This window comes from Eremothecium gossypii, chromosome VII (genome assembly GCF_000091025.4).
Source record: "Eremothecium gossypii ATCC 10895 chromosome VII, complete sequence".
Lineage (NCBI taxonomy): Eukaryota > Fungi > Ascomycota > Saccharomycetes > Saccharomycetales > Saccharomycetaceae > Eremothecium > Eremothecium gossypii.
The window spans coordinates 164,077-184,432 of NC_005788.4; the positions used below are offsets into that span (position 1 = coordinate 164,077).

General features: G+C 53.2%; 12 protein-coding genes across 12 annotated transcripts; 6 read left to right on the forward strand and 6 right to left on the reverse strand.

Annotated features, from left to right (window-relative positions):
* Positions 1-171: 171 nt before the first annotated feature.
* AGOS_AGL291W (uncharacterized protein) lies at positions 172-1,512 on the forward strand (the record flags this gene model as incomplete). The annotated part of the gene is made up of 1 exon (NM_211438.1): positions 172-1,512. One exon carries the CDS (start codon positions 172-174, stop codon positions 1,510-1,512), a length of 1,341 nt encoding a protein of 446 aa, NP_986376.1.
* Positions 1,513-1,631: 119 nt separating this feature from the next.
* Positions 1,632-2,180, reverse strand: AGOS_AGL290C (AGL290Cp; the record flags this gene model as incomplete). Its single annotated transcript, NM_211439.1, has 1 exon — positions 1,632-2,180. The coding sequence occupies one exon, from the start codon at positions 2,178-2,180 to the stop codon at positions 1,632-1,634; it is 549 nt and encodes a 182-aa protein (NP_986377.1).
* Positions 2,181-2,386: 206 nt separating this feature from the next.
* Positions 2,387-3,112, reverse strand: SLX8 (SUMO-targeted ubiquitin ligase complex subunit SLX8; the record flags this gene model as incomplete). Its single annotated transcript, NM_211440.1, has 1 exon — positions 2,387-3,112. The coding sequence occupies one exon, from the start codon at positions 3,110-3,112 to the stop codon at positions 2,387-2,389; it is 726 nt and encodes a 241-aa protein (NP_986378.1).
* A 295-nt stretch (positions 3,113-3,407) lies between these two features.
* On the forward strand, positions 3,408-4,028 carry RPL23A (60S ribosomal protein uL14; the record flags this gene model as incomplete). The annotated part of the gene is made up of 2 exons (NM_211441.1): positions 3,408-3,449; positions 3,657-4,028. 2 exons carry the CDS (start codon positions 3,408-3,410, stop codon positions 4,026-4,028), a joined length of 414 nt encoding a protein of 137 aa, NP_986379.1.
* A 162-nt stretch (positions 4,029-4,190) lies between these two features.
* TEL1 (DNA-binding protein kinase TEL1) lies at positions 4,191-12,497 on the forward strand (the record flags this gene model as incomplete). Its single annotated transcript, NM_211442.1, has 1 exon — positions 4,191-12,497. One exon carries the CDS (start codon positions 4,191-4,193, stop codon positions 12,495-12,497), a length of 8,307 nt encoding a protein of 2,768 aa, NP_986380.1.
* Positions 12,498-12,717: 220 nt separating this feature from the next.
* Positions 12,718-13,710, reverse strand: SHO1 (osmosensor SHO1; the record flags this gene model as incomplete). Its single annotated transcript, NM_211443.1, has 1 exon — positions 12,718-13,710. The coding sequence occupies one exon, from the start codon at positions 13,708-13,710 to the stop codon at positions 12,718-12,720; it is 993 nt and encodes a 330-aa protein (NP_986381.1).
* Positions 13,711-14,013: 303 nt separating this feature from the next.
* On the reverse strand, positions 14,014-15,336 carry AVT5 (amino acid transporter; the record flags this gene model as incomplete). The annotated part of the gene is made up of 1 exon (NM_211444.2): positions 14,014-15,336. One exon carries the CDS (start codon positions 15,334-15,336, stop codon positions 14,014-14,016), a length of 1,323 nt encoding a protein of 440 aa, NP_986382.2.
* A 184-nt stretch (positions 15,337-15,520) lies between these two features.
* MRP21 (mitochondrial 37S ribosomal protein bS21m) lies at positions 15,521-15,955 on the reverse strand (the record flags this gene model as incomplete). The annotated part of the gene is made up of 1 exon (NM_211445.2): positions 15,521-15,955. The coding sequence occupies one exon, from the start codon at positions 15,953-15,955 to the stop codon at positions 15,521-15,523; it is 435 nt and encodes a 144-aa protein (NP_986383.2).
* Positions 15,956-16,246: 291 nt separating this feature from the next.
* MAP2 (methionine aminopeptidase) lies at positions 16,247-17,296 on the forward strand (the record flags this gene model as incomplete). Its single annotated transcript, NM_211446.2, has 1 exon — positions 16,247-17,296. The coding sequence occupies one exon, from the start codon at positions 16,247-16,249 to the stop codon at positions 17,294-17,296; it is 1,050 nt and encodes a 349-aa protein (NP_986384.2).
* A 233-nt stretch (positions 17,297-17,529) lies between these two features.
* SCS22 (phospholipid metabolism-regulating protein SCS22) lies at positions 17,530-18,465 on the forward strand (the record flags this gene model as incomplete). The annotated part of the gene is made up of 2 exons (NM_211447.1): positions 17,530-17,566; positions 17,858-18,465. 2 exons carry the CDS (start codon positions 17,530-17,532, stop codon positions 18,463-18,465), a joined length of 645 nt encoding a protein of 214 aa, NP_986385.1.
* Positions 18,466-18,786: 321 nt separating this feature from the next.
* RPL32 (60S ribosomal protein eL32) lies at positions 18,787-19,314 on the reverse strand (the record flags this gene model as incomplete). The annotated part of the gene is made up of 2 exons (NM_211448.2): positions 18,787-19,182; positions 19,305-19,314. One exon carries the CDS (start codon positions 19,180-19,182, stop codon positions 18,787-18,789), a length of 396 nt encoding a protein of 131 aa, NP_986386.1.
* A 393-nt stretch (positions 19,315-19,707) lies between these two features.
* ROX3 (Rox3p) lies at positions 19,708-20,331 on the forward strand (the record flags this gene model as incomplete). Its single annotated transcript, NM_211449.1, has 1 exon — positions 19,708-20,331. The coding sequence occupies one exon, from the start codon at positions 19,708-19,710 to the stop codon at positions 20,329-20,331; it is 624 nt and encodes a 207-aa protein (NP_986387.1).
* Between the last annotated feature and the right edge of the window lie 25 nt (positions 20,332-20,356).

The following is a 20,356-nucleotide window of genomic DNA, read 5'->3' on the forward strand; positions in this document are numbered from 1 at the left end:
CACTACCAGACACGGTGTGAATTTAAAAGGCGACGCCGATGAAATAGTTTCATTCGAACAGGAACGGGAGAGCTAAAGGACAAGGCGCCACATCAGCTTGCCATCAGAGGCGTGTGGCGCACTTCCTGCTAGAATTACGACTGGTTGCAGAGGAGGAGTGAGTCAAGCAGTATGTCGTTGCTATTCAATTCGAAGAACAAGAGCAAGAGGCCCAAATTTCTGCTCCATCTTGAAATAAAAGAACTCTCGAATATCCCACAGTCGTCGGGCTACTGCTATGTAAAATGGCACTTGAAAGACGGTACAGGGACGCTGTCGCACAGTGTCAAGGAGGTGGAGACGTCAGACCAGCAGCATGTGGCGGTGAGCAACCAGAGCAAGGGGTCGACGGCGCATGTACTTGTGCGGGCGCATCGGGCGCGTTGGAACCACCGGCTCGAGCCGCCGGTCAAGGTTAAGTTGGCGGTGGACCACGAGCGACGCCTTGCGAGGAAGGAGCTTACGCTGGACGTCTATTTTGAGTTTATGGAGGGCGAACACATGCACATGCGTGGCAACTGCCCGAGCCCGAGCCCGAGTACGCTGTCGTCGCAGAGCGGCACGATCACCGGAGCGGGGGGCTCCGGCGGCAGTGTGTACACGAAGAAGGTTTCTGGGAAGCACCTATTGGGGTCTGTGACAACCGACCTTGCGGACTACGTCAATCTCCAGCAAGAACCTATCACGAATCGGCTACTCCTACAGAGGTCTAAGATCAACTCCATCCTCACACTCAGCATACGGCTGCAGCTCATACGTGGTCATATGGATGACTTCCTACTTAGAGAACAGCAGGAACCGTGTTCCGGCACGGGCGCGGGCTGGCATGACGTCTTCGACGACGGCCCTCCAGACATGCCACCAGCGCTTGTCGTTCCGCAGATCACGAGAACCAGTTCTCCCTCGATGAACAATAGCAGCGGAAACAGCGCACTATACCACAGCGGGTTATCGCCAGCACGCCGCTTCACCAAGACTGACGGGCTGTCTATGACCTTCACCAACCCAGTGGTGGAGAAGTTGTATCAAAAATCCGTCGAAATACCATGGGACCCACGCCCAGGCGAGTACTCGGCGAGAGACTGCGTGGAGGACATCCTTGAAGGGGGCGACGGCTGGGCTAAGAATGAGCGGGGCTTGAGCTTAGTCGACCTACAGGCTGCGCATCCCATTGAAGCGGATGTCGGCCTTATCCAGAGGCCGCGGATTACGAGGTCAGGGCCATCGTATCTGCTGGTCCCTCCTATGCAGTTAGCACCTGCCCCATCCTCCAAAATTAGCATCGACAGGCGCGATGATTGGGACTTCCTCAGTGCTAGGCAACGGAAACATATCAGAATCAAAAATAGAAAAGAGGGCACAGGCAGACTGCTCGAAAACCGTGAGGAGTTCGAAAGCGATCTTTCGCTCGAGGGCTCTCCTCGACAGAATAGTGATGATCGCAGCTGGCGAGTAAAACATATCCTTCCATAGTCGGCATCTCCGCTCATCGCGCAATCATGAAATAATGAGATTAATAGACTCTTGTATTATTTGAGCGACTAGTTACTATTTGTGGTTATGATATAGTTTTAAAGTATCATTATCAGTATTTACAGCATCCTGATGAGAGAGTTGTGCTGCCGCCCATATACCTCGTCGCCGCAGTATTGGAAGTAGCCGGCATTCCACCGACCCAACAGCTGTAGGTACATCGACTCATCGTCAGAGTAGGTGGTGATTTCCGAACGTAGCGGGCTGGGCCTCAAGCTACACCACCTGCACATGCATAACACCCTTGGTGATACGTAGTAGAGATGCTTGATCCCCCTCATCGAGCATCGAATTGGTCGATCATCTTGACTGCCGGCATATATGCCGGACCTTATATGCTTCAAACCGTTGTCTAAAAAGTCTTCGATCTTCAATGGTCGTCTCTTTTTAGACTTCCAGCGGCCTCGTTTCAAATGGAAGTCGAGAAGCCGCTTCGTCAACTTAGTATTTGAACACAGCGCCTCCGCGGTCTCTGTCCCATACACCTGCTGCGAGGCGCTACGCATGACTACACCGGCTGCGGATGCCACTGCACTGCATCCAATTGCCCGAGACCGCCTTACATGGTTATTGTAAAATGGTTTCCTCCTGGATTTGTTATCAGACATGGGTGTTCTATGTTATATTGCGTAGTAACGCTTATTTCTCGCAGTAGGTGTAACTCTACGAAACTATACTGCTTCGTACAGGCGTTTTAAGCACAGAAACAGACGGTAGCATTCGCAAAACATGTGCGAAACGGATCATCCAGTTCCCTTTTGTACCGGAGGCTGACGTCTCTGACATCACTCGACACCTAAACGTCGCATCCACCTCATTCCGCAGACTGCTTACGCACACGTTTTTTCCGTAGCACGACTAGCCCGACCTCTTTCAGTTTCACGTCCTTCCTGCAGAGCGCGCACTGTCCGTTGCGCCGGTAGCCCCTCGAGCTGTTCACCATCTGGAACAAACAGACTGTACAATAGATGTGACCGCAGGGCGTCATCAGCGCTGCCTCCGGCGGGTCAAAGCAGATCGGGCACTTGTAATCCATTGCTTTCTTGCACTCCACCGGCCGGTCTCCGCCGAGCCGGGTCTGTTCTTCGCCCACCTCCTCGTCCGGTATCTCCACCACTTGCTGCAGGCGCGCCTCTGCCTCCACGTCCACCACACTGCCACTCACTGGTCCGCGAGCCTCTAGGTATACGATGTCTGGTTCCTCGCCGCCACCTGCAGATCCTTCATCTGCCAACTCGACGCTGCTCTGCGACCCATCCCCGCTCTCGTCCGCGCGCGCGGTTGCGGCCGCTGCTCTGCCAGCCGCACTATCGCCCACCGCCACCTGGGGGGGAGACCCATCGTAATCCGAATCATCGGAGTCGTACATCTGTCGGTTGCGCCCAACGCGTCGCCGCTTCCGTGCAGGCGCCTCGCTTTCACTGCTTGCGCCGCTCTCCTGAGTTCCGCCATCCGTGTTCCATTCCTCGGCCTGCGCGCCGTCTGCTTCATCTCCACCCAGAGGAGCCCCAAGTGCCGCACCCCCACGCTCGCCAGCCATCTGCCGAAAACGCGTCTGGTGCTGGAACCAGACTGCTCAAGGTGATTCTATCAGTACTCAACGATGAGAGCTGCTGACCGAGACGTTAATACCTGATTACATCAGCACACCGTCTGTGACTACCACCCATACATACGATACAGTAAACCCATACATCATACGGGCCCTCGAGATCGCCAAATCCGACCAGGACCATCGCACCGGCGGACCGCTAGACCATGGTTTTTACTAACTAGTAGAAAAGTAGTACTCGAAGTCGTCAGCAGGCTGTTGGTACAGATACTACGAATCAAGGATGTCCGGTAACGGTGCGCAAGGTACTAAGTTCAGAATTTCTGTATGTTAAGTGTTATTTGAAGCTGGGAGCGCGGATACAGGCGTGTACGACCGACTCGAGATGAGCCGCTGCGCAGCGCACAGGCCATATAGGCCAGATAGTGGGACAGCAGGCCGTGGTGGCTGCGGCCTGCGCTGTGCTGCGGGCAAGAGGGGTCATGTGACGGGGCGCGCTCTCCGTGTAGGACGGGATACTAACATCGTGCAGCTAGGTTTGCCAACTGGCGCCATCATGAACTGTGCGGACAACTCTGGCGCCAGAAACCTTTACATCATGGCTGTCAAGGGCTCTGGTTCCAGATTGAACAGACTGCCAGCTGCTTCTTTGGGTGACATGGTTATGGCCACCGTCAAGAAGGGTAAGCCAGAGTTGAGAAAGAAGGTCATGCCAGCCATCGTTGTCAGACAGTCCAAGCCATGGAGAAGAAAGGACGGTGTCTACTTGTACTTCGAGGACAACGCTGGTGTCATTGCCAACCCTAAGGGTGAAATGAAGGGTTCTGCCATTACCGGTCCAGTTGGTAAGGAGTGTGCCGACTTGTGGCCAAGAATTGCCTCCAACTCGGGTGTCGTTGTTTAAATTGACCTACCATAGTGTTCACATAATTATTCTATACATCTGTGTAAATTTAAACAATCAATGAAGTCTTAGAATTGTCTGGTCATCATCAGACTATCGAGTCGTGGGAAAATCTGGCAGACGCGTCGCACCGAGCAAGCACAGGAGAGTGCCCGACCAATAATGGAGCAGTATGTGGCGTCTGCGATAAACCTGTTGAGTTCTCCGAAGCTCAAGGAGAGGTCGCAGGCACTAACAGATGTGGCGGCGATCGTGAAGGACAACCCTGACACTCTAACAAGCAAAAGCGTCGGAGCGCTGGTCCAGAGCCTAATAGATATACTCGATGCTGAGACGCGAAAGTTTGACGAGTTGTGCCGACGGCGGCCGGAAGCTGGCGCAAGGGTTGAGCTGGCGCAGGGCAGGCTGAACTCAGTGGTCGCTGTGCTCCGGCTAGTTCTCGAGACGATTCCGGACCGGTTAAGGGCAAAACAATTCAGAGGGCTCGTGCTCAGCTTGCCAGAACTGCTTGGATGGGCGATTCGGGAGCAAGTACACGACATGCTGCAACCGCTGTCGGCGTGTTTACAGGCGCTGACCGAGTGTCACACGTTCAAGCTAAAAGTGGACGACGGCCAGTGGCGCACGCTTGTCAGGGCCTCCGCAGAGGACCTGGTAGCCCTTTTTGGCATCAACTGCACGCATAAATCAATTGCCAAGTTGGCGGGCGCGCTTACTTCGCTGATACGGATGGATGCCGTTGGGTTCAAAGATGTGTGTGAAGAGCTCCTCCTTATACCGGTCAGGTACTACCAGAACACAGACAAAGAGACTGCCAACATGCGCTCGATTCTTCAACTATGCAACTTACTCGTGCTCAAAGGACATCTGATCAAGTTTCATGGTGTCCAGTACCTAATCCATTGCACAATGCAGCATCTCCTTCAGTTTACTCTGCCGGGCACCGATTACATTTTAGAAGAGATTGCAGTCTTCACGCTCTTCAGCGCTGAGCTGATGATCCATGAAGTTCCATACATTCCTGGAGACTTGGAGTCTGGAAGATATTTCGGGAAAGAAGTTCTGTCTGAGCTATATCAGCAGTTTATCGTTCATCTTCTGGAGAATTACCGCCCTCAAAAACTTCAGCTAAAGGATTTGGAATACCGATTGCTACTTGATAGGCGGCAATGGTACCAACTAGATGATTTTCAGATCTCTCCACATGCGAGTCACATTGAATGGCTGCAATTACAGGGCATCTCGAATATGCTCTGTAGCTATTATGCTTTCCAACACCGGCATCCTGTCATGGATATCAGCCAAGTGAAAAGGCGCAGGCTTTCTGACACTTACAACTCCTTCTTGCTCAATTCACAGTACGGAATAAGCTTTGCCACTAGCTGCATTGATAGCAATCCAGTCTCCAGTCAGCTACTGGGATTACAGTTAGCCGCGTGTGTCACGTCCTTCCACGAATGCCCCAAGTATCAGCTAGAGGAGCTATTAGATGCTATTTTGCGTCGTTTCGAAAATGCCAACCTCGTTGGATGGTGTTGCCTTGCCATGCTTCCCTTATGCTCTCAGCTCGATCTTGTTATAAGTGAGACTGTTCTGCAAAAACTACTGAAACTCACTCTGCCCTTGCTAAAGATACCTACGTTATCCGCTGTTGCATCCGCGCTAATATCAAAGTTGCTGGATTATCAGCAAAGGACACTTACGGGCAGTAACATGTTACAACAATGCTATGACCTTTACGAACTTTCTGACATTATAGGGCCAGCGGTTGTCTCTAATGAGTCTTTCCGTTTATGGCAATCTTTGCATATCTATGGAGGCGATTTCCGGGGGAAGGATGGATCATCTGCAGCGGATCGTATTGCGAATTGGCTATTTGCCAAGTTAAACACCGTCTCCCCTCTGGATGAATCACAAAATAGCTTTCCGCACTTTCTGGGATGGCTTGCTGGATGCCAATTGAAGGACGCTTATGAAGTTAATCGAGCAATCCACGTTAACAGTTATTGCTTGGAGTGGGAATACACTTCAGTCGAAAGAACATTTCTACTTTCTATTGAAACATCTAGGAGATTATCTCGGAATAGAACGACCCCACTTCAGAACATGAACTATGAATCGAGCTCGATTTCTGAACTATTCTACCGGATTCTTGATAAAATAACAAGCCAAGACGATATCGAAGCATATGGATGGATGTGCTTTGGTCTACAATTAATCCATCATATTAGAGAATTGACTTATCTCGTGGAGTATGTCAACGATCTTAAAAAGGCGATCTGCCTGCGGCTGGGGAAAATGAATTTTGGTAATAGTCAGATTTTACTTTCGTGTATAAGGCAAACGACCTCCTTACCTTCTTGTGATATATTGCCTTTGTTTTTTACTGAGAGAGAAATTGCCAATATCATTTACACCTACAAGGAGCTGAAGCTGACAGAGGTACCGGAGGGTCCCGCAGAAGATGATTTTGCTGGCCCAGCGAAAGCTAGACATAAACTATACCCCTTAAACCACCTATATGCTGGTAAACAGGGATTCGAAATCGACTATGTTGTGTCTTTCATAATAATGTGTTCCGACTATGAGACGAACGGTGATGCTGCTGAAAAGGTCATTGAGCTCTTTTTGCAACTAGCCAGAAGCTTGCCAACTAACCTTATATTTCAAGCGTTACCAACATTAATCACATATATCGGTTCAAACGACAGAGAAAACATATCTGAGGACACTTTATTGGCCTTGACTGAATTTACCGGCTCATCTCTTTTAACAAACGAATACAATACATCTACCCTTTCGATAACTTATCTGTCCCTGTTTCTTAAATCTATCTCACGTTATTGGCTCAGCGATACGCACATGCCCTCTTTAACCGCTGATTGCAATGATATATTGGAGTGGATATTTTCGCGCCTAGGTGACTCTTCATGTATTGGGTGTGAAGCCATAATGGCCATTTTAGATATGACGCTCCATATGTTGAAAAATTACAATCGTTCGAATTCCAAGTTTACTTTCGACAAACAACACTTATTTCATGTGCTAACGACATGTCTGGGGAGGCTCCCGAAATTCTATATATGCAAGGTTGTTCATGAATTAAACTCCTATGTTGTTCGTCTAGGGTTAAAGAACCAGAGTATTATATTTTCTGAATTTGCCGGTCTATTTGACCCCCCTCAAAGGGATGCAGAGACCGCAGCATACTATTCGCTGACATTAGCTGGTCTTGGGACGATTTCTCACATGCACTTGTCAAATGCTATACTTCATGTTTTGCCTAACTTGCAACACAAACATGTTAGTCAATATGCACTGTCATTTTTAAAGTCAGTTGCCGGCTTTCATAAGTTATCTGGTATCAGAGCATTATTTCATTTATGTCGCTTTGAGATCCTTGACATATGGTCTAATAAGTGTGCGGGACTTCGAGATTTCTCACCTATATGGAATACAGCGATCTTCCAGTTCGAGAGCTTCGAGCAGTTTATTAATGAATATAAGCATGAGGTCGCTGCCTACTATTTTGCAAAGCTCTCACCATACCACTATCTTAAGTCTACTTTGGTTAATGATGACAAAGAACTTCCACAATTGCTTGAAATTTCATTGCAATATGCAATCCCATTGGCCTACATACCTGGAGGAATTGGCGACGCAATATTCGATATCTGCGCAGATCAATGGAGTGCTACGAACCATACGAATGTTTTAAAACAACAGTATCTGCTAATTTTTGATCGATTGTTACATTTTGCTGACCTGACTGTATTCATGGAATATTTTGAGAGTTTGCAAAAGGTTTATACGAATTCTGAGTTAATTCACAAAATGAAAAAATACACCTATAACCTACATCCGAAACACCTTTTGTCATATTCTTTACGAACTGCTTTGAAAGTCATCCACTCCAAAGTGTTACTCGGTAAACTGTCCATACAGGAATTGAGATTTCTCTTAACCTTAAATCTCCAATATTTACAGGAGAGTACGTTACCAGATGATCGCAGCCAGATTCTTAGAAAAATCCAAATTATTTTGGTAGCGTATGAGCAACAATTGGAAGATGCATCTTCGGTTTCTGACCTCTTGGAGATTCTTACAGATTACTTAGATGATCCTCTGCTGGGCAATGAGGTGGGTGCACTGATTGGCTCCATAGTAGCCTTGGGATTTAACGTCAAATACACTGAAAGTTTGTTCCTATGCATATTTGCTAAACTTCTACCTCAACTGCATGAGGCGAAAACCGCAAATCTTTCTATTCTGCTGAACGACATCAGTAATACACTCACGATTAACAATTCTAATATCATACATGGTAAGTGGTGGCATGCCTGTATTGATGCGTTAGCAGGTACCAGTTTGTTTGAAAATACTATTTACCATGACGACTCCCTGTTAGACACCGAACTGCTTGATCATCGTGCGCTGAACTTATATTCTGAAATATTGTCTTTCCTACCACCATTCACTGGCTTTCCCCCGAACTTTGTTCCTAAAGAGAGAGTATTGCGGCATTTGATATCGCAGACAACTACTTTTAAGCTGCATGATAATTTCCTTCTCTGGAAAGGACATTATATTGGGATGTATCACAAATTTCACGGAACAATCCCGCAATTAGCACCTAATGGTCCTAATCAAAAACTGTCCATTGATAAACTAGTAAAGAACTATGGCTTGCTGAATGGAATTTTTGAGCTTTTGGAGGCCATAGAGAAAACTACCCATGCCAGAATAAAGTTCATATGCCAGTGTATCAATGCTGTCTCTCTTAGCCACAAAGATTCGCTTTCTACGTTTACTGCGGATACGCAGCAGTTTTTTGGTCAGTTATCTTCTAAATCTGTACCACTGGATTTAGCGCTCTTTTTCTACATGTTCCCCATATCAAATCCCAGTGAGTCTATGGAAACCTTCTGCAGATTGCATTATCCTGCGTTAACGTCTGATTATTCATCATGGCTTGTAAAACTCACCATGTTCGCTCTTGATATGTTGGGGCGTTATATTCCGGTAGTAAAGTGTTTTGAGGTACTGGCTACGGCTATAACCAGTAGGGTCGAACAATTGTTGAACTATTGGCTACTATTGTTACTATACTGTGATCCTAATAACGGTATAAGGCTACTATGCACTCTAATATCCAACATTGGGTTACTGAAGTCCACCAAAGAGGGTATCCTAAAGATTAAGTACATGTTAAATCTTCTTCTCATCGTCAGATCTTTCCATAAACTGGGTTACAAGGAGTTTGATACAATCTATGATCGCATTAGCCTGCAAGATGCTTATAAAGTGGCAGCAGAAGTGGGAGAGAAGTATATTGCCTGTCTACTTTTTGAAGAATTCCACATGCCGAACTTGGCTCGCTTGGACGTCACGTACATGAAGGAGATTTATAAACAGTTTGATGACGTTGATATGATATATGGGATACCGACGACAGCATCCTTGGCATCAGCAATTGAGCTCATAAATCAGACTCAGGCTACAAGTTTAAAAAGCTTCATGATGAATAATGGCAACTTTGATGCGCAGTATGCCACTCATTTCACGGGCAATATTGGTAATTTGGTTAATTCTGCATCCAATAATGGGTTTACTGGATTAGCATATGCATTACAGAATATTTCTTCTTCGAAAAATACATCAGCAACCTATAACTGGTGTATTGAACTAGACAAATGGGATCTACCCACGCCGGACATCCTGGACTCAACCGCCAAGTCGATATATTCTATAATCAAAAAGACAGATATCAACACAGGAACTGCAGAAGCGGCCTTTAAAAGCACGATGTTGAATGCATTACAATTTCTAGAGAAAACTGGAGTTAATGAAGATAATGTTTCACAGTTGGGTAGCATAGTGACAATGGTCCAGTTGTACAATAACAACGCCGAAAAATTGGTGAAATCCCTACATGCTCAAGATCGTAAAATTCTTAAAGTTAAAGATTTTAATGACTATTATATGGATATCAAGGTGCGTCATGTCTTTCTGGACCATCTGATTGATTCTCACAAGAATCGGCTTTCGGAAGAGCAATCTATCTGTTTGCGTTTTGCCAGTATCTGTGAACTTTCACACTTGAGTGAGGTTGCCAGAGGAGCTTCTGATTTCCAGCGATCATTGGATGCTGTGCTTCTCTTGGAGAAAAGTGTGCTAGCACTTCCTACTAATTCTTCAGTTGAACATTATGGCTTATTCAAAACTTTTGCTAGGCGGATGTCAACAATTCAATCTGCAAAGATGTTATGGTCACAAAATGAAACGGTAATGTCCATTGACATGCTGAAAGACTTACTACATACGCCACTCAGCAGCAACCTTATTGCGCGAGCAAGAAAGCAACCCTTTTTTCAACAGATGGCCATTCTTGATATTAATGTCAAGGCCCAATTGGTGCAATGGTTATCACATTCGAGACAGGATGTTCCTGAACGCATCTTTAAAAACTACATTGGCACATCGCTGCAAGATATCGAAAATTACGGTGACAATCCTTCAAGAACCGAAATAGTCCATACCTTTGGGAAATTCTGTTACGATCAGGCCAAGCGTTTTAGTGAGACCAACGAGGTAGACATAATGGCACGGCGGGTGTCTAAGAACAAAGAAGAGTTAGCGGCGCTTTATCAACTGTACCATGATAGATCCTTACCAGAGCGTGAAAGGAAGGAGGCGAAAAGGCATTACGCAAGATTACTGGTAAGAAACCAGCAGGAAACAGAGACCTACAATCAGCTGCGGGATCAAAGGGAACTTTTTGTCACCAATGCGTTGTTATTTTTTACCCAGACGTTGCAGTATGATGATCTGTATGATGGAGAAGTAATTGACCAGTTTTGCGGCCTATGGTTTGAATATTCAAATGACGATAATGTTAGTGGAAAGCTGCTGTCAAATCTCCAGAATATACCAGAATATAAACTACTACCATGGATCAATCAGATGGCTTCGAAATTAGCCGATGATGAGTCACCCTTTCAGAAGACCTTACGCGCAGCGATGGTGCGTATTTTACTGAAGTTGCCATATGACTCTCTATACGTATTGATTGGTATGTCATTGACAGGCAGTCGGCAAAACGCAAAGGATTCGGGCTCCCAGTCTCGCCTCGTGGCAGTTGAGAGCTTGCTAAAGGAAGTAAGCAAACACGACTATGGAAGCTATGCCACGAAATATCTTCTTCCAGTTCGGGAATTTTGTGAAATGAGTGTATCACTGGCATCTCAAAAATTCGCACAAAATACTAGAAAGATACACCTGAATAATTTAAAGATTGGTACCTATTGGCTAAAGGAACTGAAAGGCAGGAAACTCCCACTTCCCACCGCACAATCCAGGGTCTCCGACCGATGTGGGAACAGTGTATCAAGGTCATACATTACCCAAGTAGATCCAGACGTTCGAATTGCCAGTTCTGGTCTTTCACTTCCGAAGATTGTCACCTTTACGTTAAGTGACGGTACGAGGCATCGCGCATTATTGAAAGCAGGTAATGACGACCTAAGACAAGACGCCATTATGGAACAAGTCTTTAAGCAAGTGAACAAAATTCTGACGTCCAATAAGAGGACTAGAAAACTCAAATTGCGGATAAGAACATATGAAGTCATCCCACTGGGCCCCCAAGCGGGTATTATTGAATTTGCGCCGAATTCCAAATCCTTGCACGAGATACTTGCGGGATACCACAAGGATGATACCATATCTCTTGAACAAGCGAGAAAAGCGATGAAAGCCGTCCAAGGGAAATCCAAGGAGCAACGCATTGCAGTGTATGTGAAAATCACTGAATCGGTGAAACCAGTGCTTCGTAATTTCTTCTATGAGACCTTTTTAGACCCTGAGGAATGGCTGCTCGCCAAGGCTACCTATACGAAAGGCGTTGTGACAAACTCCATTGTCGGCCACATTCTTGGTCTGGGTGATAGGCATCTGAATAATATCCTTCTGGATAAGTTTACTGGTGAACCAATTCACATTGATCTTGGTGTCGCCTTTGACCAGGGCAAACTGCTCCCGCTGCCGGAACTGGTTCCGTTCAGACTCACCAGAGACATTGTCGATGGGTTTGGCGTCATGGGGGTGGAGGGGCTGTTCCGGAAGAACTGTGAAAAGGTGTATGGCTTGTTGAGGAAGGAACGCGAACGAGTCATGTGCGTGTTGAACGTCTTGAAGTGGGATCCACTGTATTCATGGAAGATGACGCCGCTGCGTAGACAGAAGCTACAGGGGAAGCTGGTCGACGGCGACAGCCCGTCGGACTCCCTCGTGACGAGCCTTCCTGACAGCTCTGACAACGACGAGTCACGGCGCGCGCTCAAGGGCGTGGAGGACAAGCTGCTTGGGAACGGGCTGAGCGTGGAGGCGACCGTGCAGGAGCTGGTGCACCGAGCCACGGACGTGTCAAACCTGGCCGTCATATTCATGGGTTGGTCGCCCTTCTACTAGTTAGTCATGTATTTATTGTACAAACAGGTATACTATGCAGCAAATGCAACCTTATACACTATAGGCATATGGACTCACAGGCATACGGCATGCAGGAACAGAGTCTACAATCAGTCCTTCCACAGCGGTTTACATCGATTAATCCACCCTCCGCCGACGAGGAACAGCAGCTTTGCTACAGCTAGCTCCTCCGTCTATATCTATTCATAAACGCATTATATTACAGTGCCGCGGGATCGTCCACCAGCTCCACATAATTGCTGGGAATGATACCCGTCTCGCCGTTTGCCTTCTTGGCTTTCCACCAGCGGCCCTCGATGTCGCCCACGCGCAGTATCTCGCCCTGCTGGAAGGATATCTCGTACGCGTCGGATGCATCGGCCTCGTAGGCGTACAGCGCCTTGGCAGTGTACGGGAAGTTCACGAGCTCGTCGCCCATATCGCTGTAGAGCCCCAGCGTGTCGCCCATCGTCGTCTCCGTGTTCCCGTTAGTGGTGTCCGTTACGTAGGTGCTCGTGCCGTGTGTGTCCAGGTTGCGCTGCGTGGGGCCCTCCGGCCCTAGCGCGAAGGCGGTGCTCGTGTGCGGGTCCGTGTTCTCAAACCCGTTGAGCGCCGTCGAGGACACATACTTCTGCGAGTGCCCCTCCAGCCCCCCGTAGAAGGCCGTCGCCGCCGGCTGCGGGCTCGCCACCGCCTTCTGCGACCGCGCCAGCGCCAGCGACGACTCCACCTGCGACGCCCGGATGCCCCGGATCGAGAACGAGTCGATCCACCGGTTCGCAGGCGCCGCGTTGTCCGCCCCGAAGTAGAACATCCATATCATGTTCACGATCGACAGCATCATAAACCCCGCGCTCCCCGCCGCCTGCTGCGGCTCCTCCTGGTAGATCAGCTGGCTGCAGCTGTTCGTAGAGTACACAAACGCCACGCCCACCCCCGCCGCCAGGAAGCCCCGGTAGTAGTCCACCAGGTCCCACAGGTATATCACCACGAAACACACCATCATCACAAACTGGAACGCGATGCCCCACCAGCTGAAGTGCGGCATCTTCTTGGTCGCGATCCCGCCCCCCAGCGTAATGAGCCACGCAATAGTGCTGATCGACAACGTCGAAATCGCAAACGGGTCACCCACCAGGTTCCCGAAGCTGAACGTGTGCCCGATATGCGGCGACACCCGCTGCTGTCTCGCTTTCGTCGCTCTCAATGTCATCACTGTCTCTTACTGTGCCGCTGCTCGCCGGCCTCCTGCTGTGCTGTGTGTTGCAACTGTGACCTGATAACGTGAAACCACAACCCCGTTCGCCTTCAGCCAACCCAACCTCGCCGTTTATGAACAAATATAAATAAAGAGTATATAAACAGTGGGCGTCCGCTTTGGTAACGTGCTCACGACTCGCAGACTCCGACTGGCGCGTGCGGCGGCCGGCGCGGCGCGCTGCCGAGCGAGCTGTCCACATCTTGATGCAGCAGGGAATGTGTCGCTGGGCGACGGATGCGCAGAGCGCAGGCGAGGCTAGTGGGTGGGGTCGAAGAGCAGGGCTGCGGACAGGCCCGCGCACATGACGACGAGCCCCCAGGCGGCGAGCAGTAGCGAGAGCAGGCGCAGGAAGCGGGTGCGGGGCGGCAGCTGGTCAGCGCGGGACTCCGAGCCGATGAGCTGGTAGCCAAAGAGGCCCGGCAGGATGAAGGAGATGGCGGTGGAGCCCGTGGCGCCAACGACCGCGAGCACGCGGGCCAGCGAGGTGACGGACACGGCGACGGCGTAGGAGGCGATCAGCAGGGCGGCGGTGATGGCAGCGAAGCGGCGGGGCCCCAGCGGGACGGCGGCGGGCTCGTCCGCGGGGCCTTCCGCGGCGTCCGCGGGCGGCGAGCCGCCGCGGATGAGCGCGGAGGCCTCGGAGGGCGCGGCCGTGTGGCTGGGGACGCAGTAGTGCCAGATGTGGTTGATGGAGGCGCGCGCGGGGTGGCACTGCAGCGGAAACGCGAGCATGACGAGCACGGCAATGGCCGCGCGGCCCAGCGTGGTCGCGGGCGCGGGCGGGTACTGCGCGATGATGTTGCCAGTGATGTGGTCGCCAAAGGTCAGGTAGCCCGCACCGCCGATGGTCGCGTAGAGCGCGACCGCAAGCGCGATGGCCGCGACCACGACACGCAGACACGCGCCCAGCGAGTTGTCGCGGAGCTCGTTGACGATCGAGAACATGTTGTGGTGGCACGTGTACGCGAAGACGAAGATCGGGAACGAGCTGAGCATCGCGCCGCCGGACGTGCCCGGCGGCAGCCCCAGCGAGACCGGTCCGCGCAGGCGCTCTAGCTCCGGCGACGGCCATGCCGCGCGCGCCGCGACCAGCGCACCCAGGTACGCGACCGCCGCGACCGCCACCATGCTCGCGTACTTGAGCGAGTGCAGGTGCCGCATGCAGCACAGCGGCGCAATCACGGCCGCCGTCCAGAACGTGATCTGCACATTGCGGTCCAGCAGCCACGGCGCCGCCGTCACCGTCCCCGCGAGCTGCGGCATCAGGTCGCCCAGCACCACCAGGTACGACACGCCCACCCCGAAGCACTTGACCGCGATCGCGCAGTCGAACACGACGCTCAGCTCGGGGTTGCTAATCTGCGCAAGCGAGAAGAACGACGCCTGCCGCGGCGGTACGTACTGCGCCACGTGGCTCTGCAACACCAGGCCCACCATTGCGGACGCGCCGCAGCACGCCAAGATCGCCCCGCCCGCCAGCAGCCCGAACGCGCGGAACGCGTACGGCATGGCGAGCACGCCGGCGCCGCACGCCGTGTGCAGCAGCGTCAGCACTCCAGATTGTACAGACGAAGACATGGCTCTGCTGCTCCGGCGGGGGCAACCGGGACGCCGCTGACTCTTTTTCTCGCCGCCGCCAGAGCCAGCTGGGCTTGTTAATCGCCGCAATTGCCTGCGGCCGCCGCGAGGTGGCGCGCCGGCCGCGGCCCGCTGTACAGCGGCCCTATCGGGCCGAATCTTAGCTACACACTATGTACACGCGCTAGTAGCCCTTGCGCTTGGCGTCCTTGACGACCTCGATCAGCCCCTTGAACGCGCGCATGAACTCGCGCCGGTGCTTGCGCGAGCGCTGCTGCTCCTTGACCTTGCCGGGTTTGAGGTAGAAGCGCTGCTCGCGCCGGTCCTGCGCGATGCGCGCGGAGCGCAGGAGCATGTTCTGGCGCTGCAGCGCCTGCGACGTGTTGCCGTTGAACACCGAGACCGTGCGCCCGGCACGCACGCCGGTCAGGCGCGAGCGGAAGGCGTCCTCGCGCGGCGACAGCATAGACGCGGCGTGCAACGCGGGGTCGCCGGCGCGCGCGCCCACGGCGCTGGCCGCGTCGAGCAACGTCGGGTCGAAGGCCGGCTGCTGCAGCGCGCGCAGCGCGGACGAAAAGGGTCTCGCCGTTAGAGGCCGGGGGGCCAGGAGGCGGAGCATGTGTCTGGTTGTCGTTGCGTGGTGGGCCGGGCGAGCCCGGGCGAGCGCGGAAAATTTTTGTACTAGTACCTTACGGGCTGGCGGTGGCAACAGCGAGCAGCGAAGATGGAGGGCCACGAGGCGGACGCTGAGAAGCAGCACGAAGCTGTGCCGGCGGTGCCGGCGGCAGTGGGCGATGCGGCGGGGGCCGCGGGCGCGGAGCAGAAGAAGAAGAAGAAGAAGAAGCGGGCGAACAACGTGAAGGACATCACGCTGCTCTTCCCGGACGAGCAGTACCCCGCAGGGGAGTGGATGGACTACGGACAGGACTTCAATGTGGCGCGGGTGACGGACGCGGAGCGGCGGTACGAGGAACGGGACCGGGCGCGCGCGGAGGAGTGGAACGACATGCGCAAGGGCGCTGAGATCCACCGGCGGGTGCGGCGGCACCTGCAGAACAGGCTGCGGCCCGGGCAGACGCTGACGGAGGTGGTGGAGCTGGTGGAGAATGCGACGCGCAAGTTCACGGGCACGGACGAGCACGGGCGGTTTGCGGCTACGCCCAAGGCGCAGGGCATCGGGTTCCCGACGGGCGTGTCGCTGAACCACTGCGCGGCGCACTTCACGCCGAACGCAGGCGACACGACGGTGCTGCGGCACGAGGACGTGATGAAAGTGGACTTCGGCGTGCAGGTGAACGGGCACATCATCGACTCTGCGTGGACGGTGACGTTCGACCCGCGCTACGATCCGCTGCTGGAGGCCGTGCGCGAGGCCACGTACACCGGCATCCGCGAGGCGGGCATTGACGTGCGCCTCACGGACATCGGCGAGGCCATCCAGGAGGTCATGGAGTCGTACGAGGTCACGCTCGGCGGCCAGACGTACCAGGTGCGCCCGTGCCGCAACCTTTGCGGCCACAACATCGTGCCGTACCAGATCCACGGCGGCAAGTCCGTGCCCATCGTCAAGAACGGCGACGAGACCAAGATGGAGGAGGGCGAGCACTTCGCAATCGAGACATTCGGCACCACCGGCCGCGGCTACGTTGTGCAGAGCGGCGAGTGCTCGCACTACGCCAAGAACCCCGGCGCGCTGCCCGCGCCGACGCTGTCGCGCGCCAAGGCGCTGCTGCGCACCATCGATGCGAACTTTGGCACGCTGCCGTGGTGTCGCCGCTACCTGGACCGCCTGGGCGAGGACAAGTACATGTTCGCGCTCAACCACCTCGTGAAGCAGGGCATCGTGCAGGACTACCCGCCCCTGGTCGACGTCGAGGGCTCCTACACCGCACAGTTCGAGCATACCATCCTGCTGCACCCACATAAAAAGGAGGTCGTGTCCAAGGGCGACGACTACTAGCGCCCCGGCCGCGCCGCCTTCCGTAACTGATATACTATGATATATATCCACGGCGATGAGCTCGCTCACGCCTGTAACCCGGACATCGTGAAACTGGCCGGACACCCATACATCGACGGACTGCTGCGAAGGCGGCCCGCGAGAAGCCAGGTGGGCATTTGCTCTACTTGTTCATCCGAGGCACAGGCAGGGACTACTGACTACACACAAGCAGACGATATCACATCCATACAATGATTGAGATTGTTCCCGACGTTCTGGAATACAAGCGTATGTTGACTGTGTGGGGCGACGCGTCTCTTGATCGCAGGAGGGCAGAAGGAGGGAGAGGGGGAGGCTGCGGGCTGCGGGCTGCGGACGCGCAGGCGAGCGACTGGCGGGCGAACGCGTGGCGCGGGGCGGACGTGGGGACGCGTACGCGCGCGGAACCTGCGGCGGCTGCGGGCTGCGGGGCGCGGGCGGGCTGCGGGGCACGGGGCGGCCAGGCACGGGGGCCAGGGGCACTGCGGCGACAAGAGCACGGACACACTCGTGGCGGGAAGTTACTAACCTAGCGTGCAGCACCTTTCACTGTTTCCTCGACGGAGTATGTCACAATCAAGAACAACAGCAACGAGACCGTGGCCTTCAAGGTGAAGACGACGGCACCCAAGATCTACTGCGTGCGGCCGAACGCCGCAATTGTGGAACCGGGCAAGGAGATGCAGATCCAGGTCATCCTACTCGGGCTCAGCGAGGAGCCCGCCTCGGACTTCAAATGCAAGGACAAGTTCTTGCTGATAACCCTGCCCTCGCCCTACGACCTCGGGGAGACGACGGTGGCGGAGGCGTGGCCGCAGTTGGAGGCCGAGTTCAAGCAGCAGGCGGTGTCGAAGAAGATAAAGGTGAAGTACCTGCTCGACTCGGAGCCCAGGGATACGTCAGTGGCGGAGACCGCGACGGCGGACTACACTGCCGTGCAGGCGGACACCACGGACAAAATGAGCGATAGGGCGCCGGCAGCGAAGCCCGCCGCGTCTGTAGGTAGTGGTAGCGCCCCCGCGAGCGCGAGCGAGAAGGGACGGCCGGCGCCTGTCTCGCGGACGCAGGAGAGCGGGCCGATTTTCAACCCGGCCTTGCTGTTGCTTGTCGCGTTGATAGCATTGGTTCTGGGCTGGTTGTACTATTAAAACTTAAACATTGTTATACCCATAACCTCATGCGGCGCCCTCCGCGTCCTTTTCTACTATTATACTTACTATCTTGCTTATTTACCCAAGCTTACTTTAACCTATATCTGTTCCGCGTACAGATTCGGCCGACCCAGAGCGGGGAGCACGCGCCCAGTGATTACGCCTCGTGGTACAGAACAGCGGCTCGCCCAGCCGTCCCAGCCCCTTTCGAACATTTCCGCCATCGCGCCCCACACTTAGCGTCACTTCGAATGATTGCTTGTTTAAAATACACAATTCAGTATAAAAAAAACTATCTAATCAAGTTTTTCATCCATTTCAAGCCTCCAAAGCCAGTCTGCCCTTAGGGTTGGTGACCTTGATGCCCAAAGCCTTGGCTCTGGCCAAGATGCTGACTCTGTTCTTGGAAGAAACGTTGCTGGCAATCTCAGCAGCGTAGGTCTTGGTGTGCATCATCAAGACCTCTAGGTCCTTGATGTTAGAGACCAAGTAAGTCTTGTGGCCGGATGGCGTCATGAAACGGGTCTTCTTGTTGGAACCATAGCCGATGGTTGGCTCGGAGATTTGGCCTCTGAATCTTCTTCTGACAACAGAGTCGATACCCTTCTGCTTTCTCCAGTTCTCAGCGACTCTGTGGTACCGGTCAGAGTGGTGGCGCTTGAACTTCTTGGTGTGTTTCTTCACAATCTTAGGGTGAGGTAGAGAAGCGGCCATCTGTCACTAGTTAGTATTCGTCCTTCGATGCCCGAGCCCGCCGGCGTCCCGGGCGCCGGCGCCGCGCCGCGCCCAGGTCCGCACCCGCAGCTCTCGCTCGTCCCGTCCGTCGTCCCACATACCTTTCCTTAACGTCTTGCCTTTCTTACGCAAGAGCTGTCGCTGAGGAGAGAAATCTATCTTTAATTTTGTCACTGCATCACATCGCGTGCGTCGGCCACGACCTCCACGCCGGGTGCTGGGCGCAGATGTACGGGTGACAGTCACGCGCCATTGCCCTTACCCGGACTTTATGTCTACGGTTACCCGATTTTGTATCTACGGTTACCCCGCCTTCGGCTTAATTTCATTTCCAGGCCGGGGTCCCCCTCCCGCGCAGAACAACGTCTCCAACATGGCTATACGACCGGCCGACTATAAGAACGACCGCTGCTTTGTGACATCGCGCAGCTACACTCGTCCGCACGCAAGCTGGACTAGGCCGACCATAGACAATAACAATATCCCGGTCGGCGCGCGGTCACGATGGGCACGGTGCATGACGACGCCACGATGCCGTCCTACTACTATTACGTAGACCCCGCCGGACCCGCGTACGAGCCGCAGCAGCCGAACCCTATAGATGACCTAATATCGGTATACGGACTCCAGGACATCTCGCGGCAGGTAGCACGCACCAACGCAGACGGCACCAAGGCCGTCAAGCTGCGCAAGTCGTACAAGAACCAGATACAGGACCTGTCCGGCAAATTCTCTGTGATCCCTACGCGCGAGAACGGCAAGGGGGGGGAAATATCGCCGATCGTGTTCCAGAACACCGACGGCGATGCAGTGCGCGAGCGGGGCATGGGCCCGGAGGAATGGAGGCGCGCACAGGTGTTCCGCGATCAGGCACTGTTCGAGGCCCCGACGATGGACTGGGACATGTGTGCAGAGGTGATTTCGCAGTTTGAGCGGAGTTACCCGGGCGAGTTTAAGAACCAGGGGTTCGAGGTAGAAGACCTGGCGTTCGACTTGGACGGGTCGGGCGCCAACGGGGCCGCGCTGGGCGGCAAGGCAAAGAAACGCAAAAGCAGGTCCAATGGGTCGTCCATGGCGACGCCGAACAGCGACCTGCAAGAAGACATCAAGCGGCGGCGGTTGGAATAGAATACATAGTGGTAGGCGACTGTGT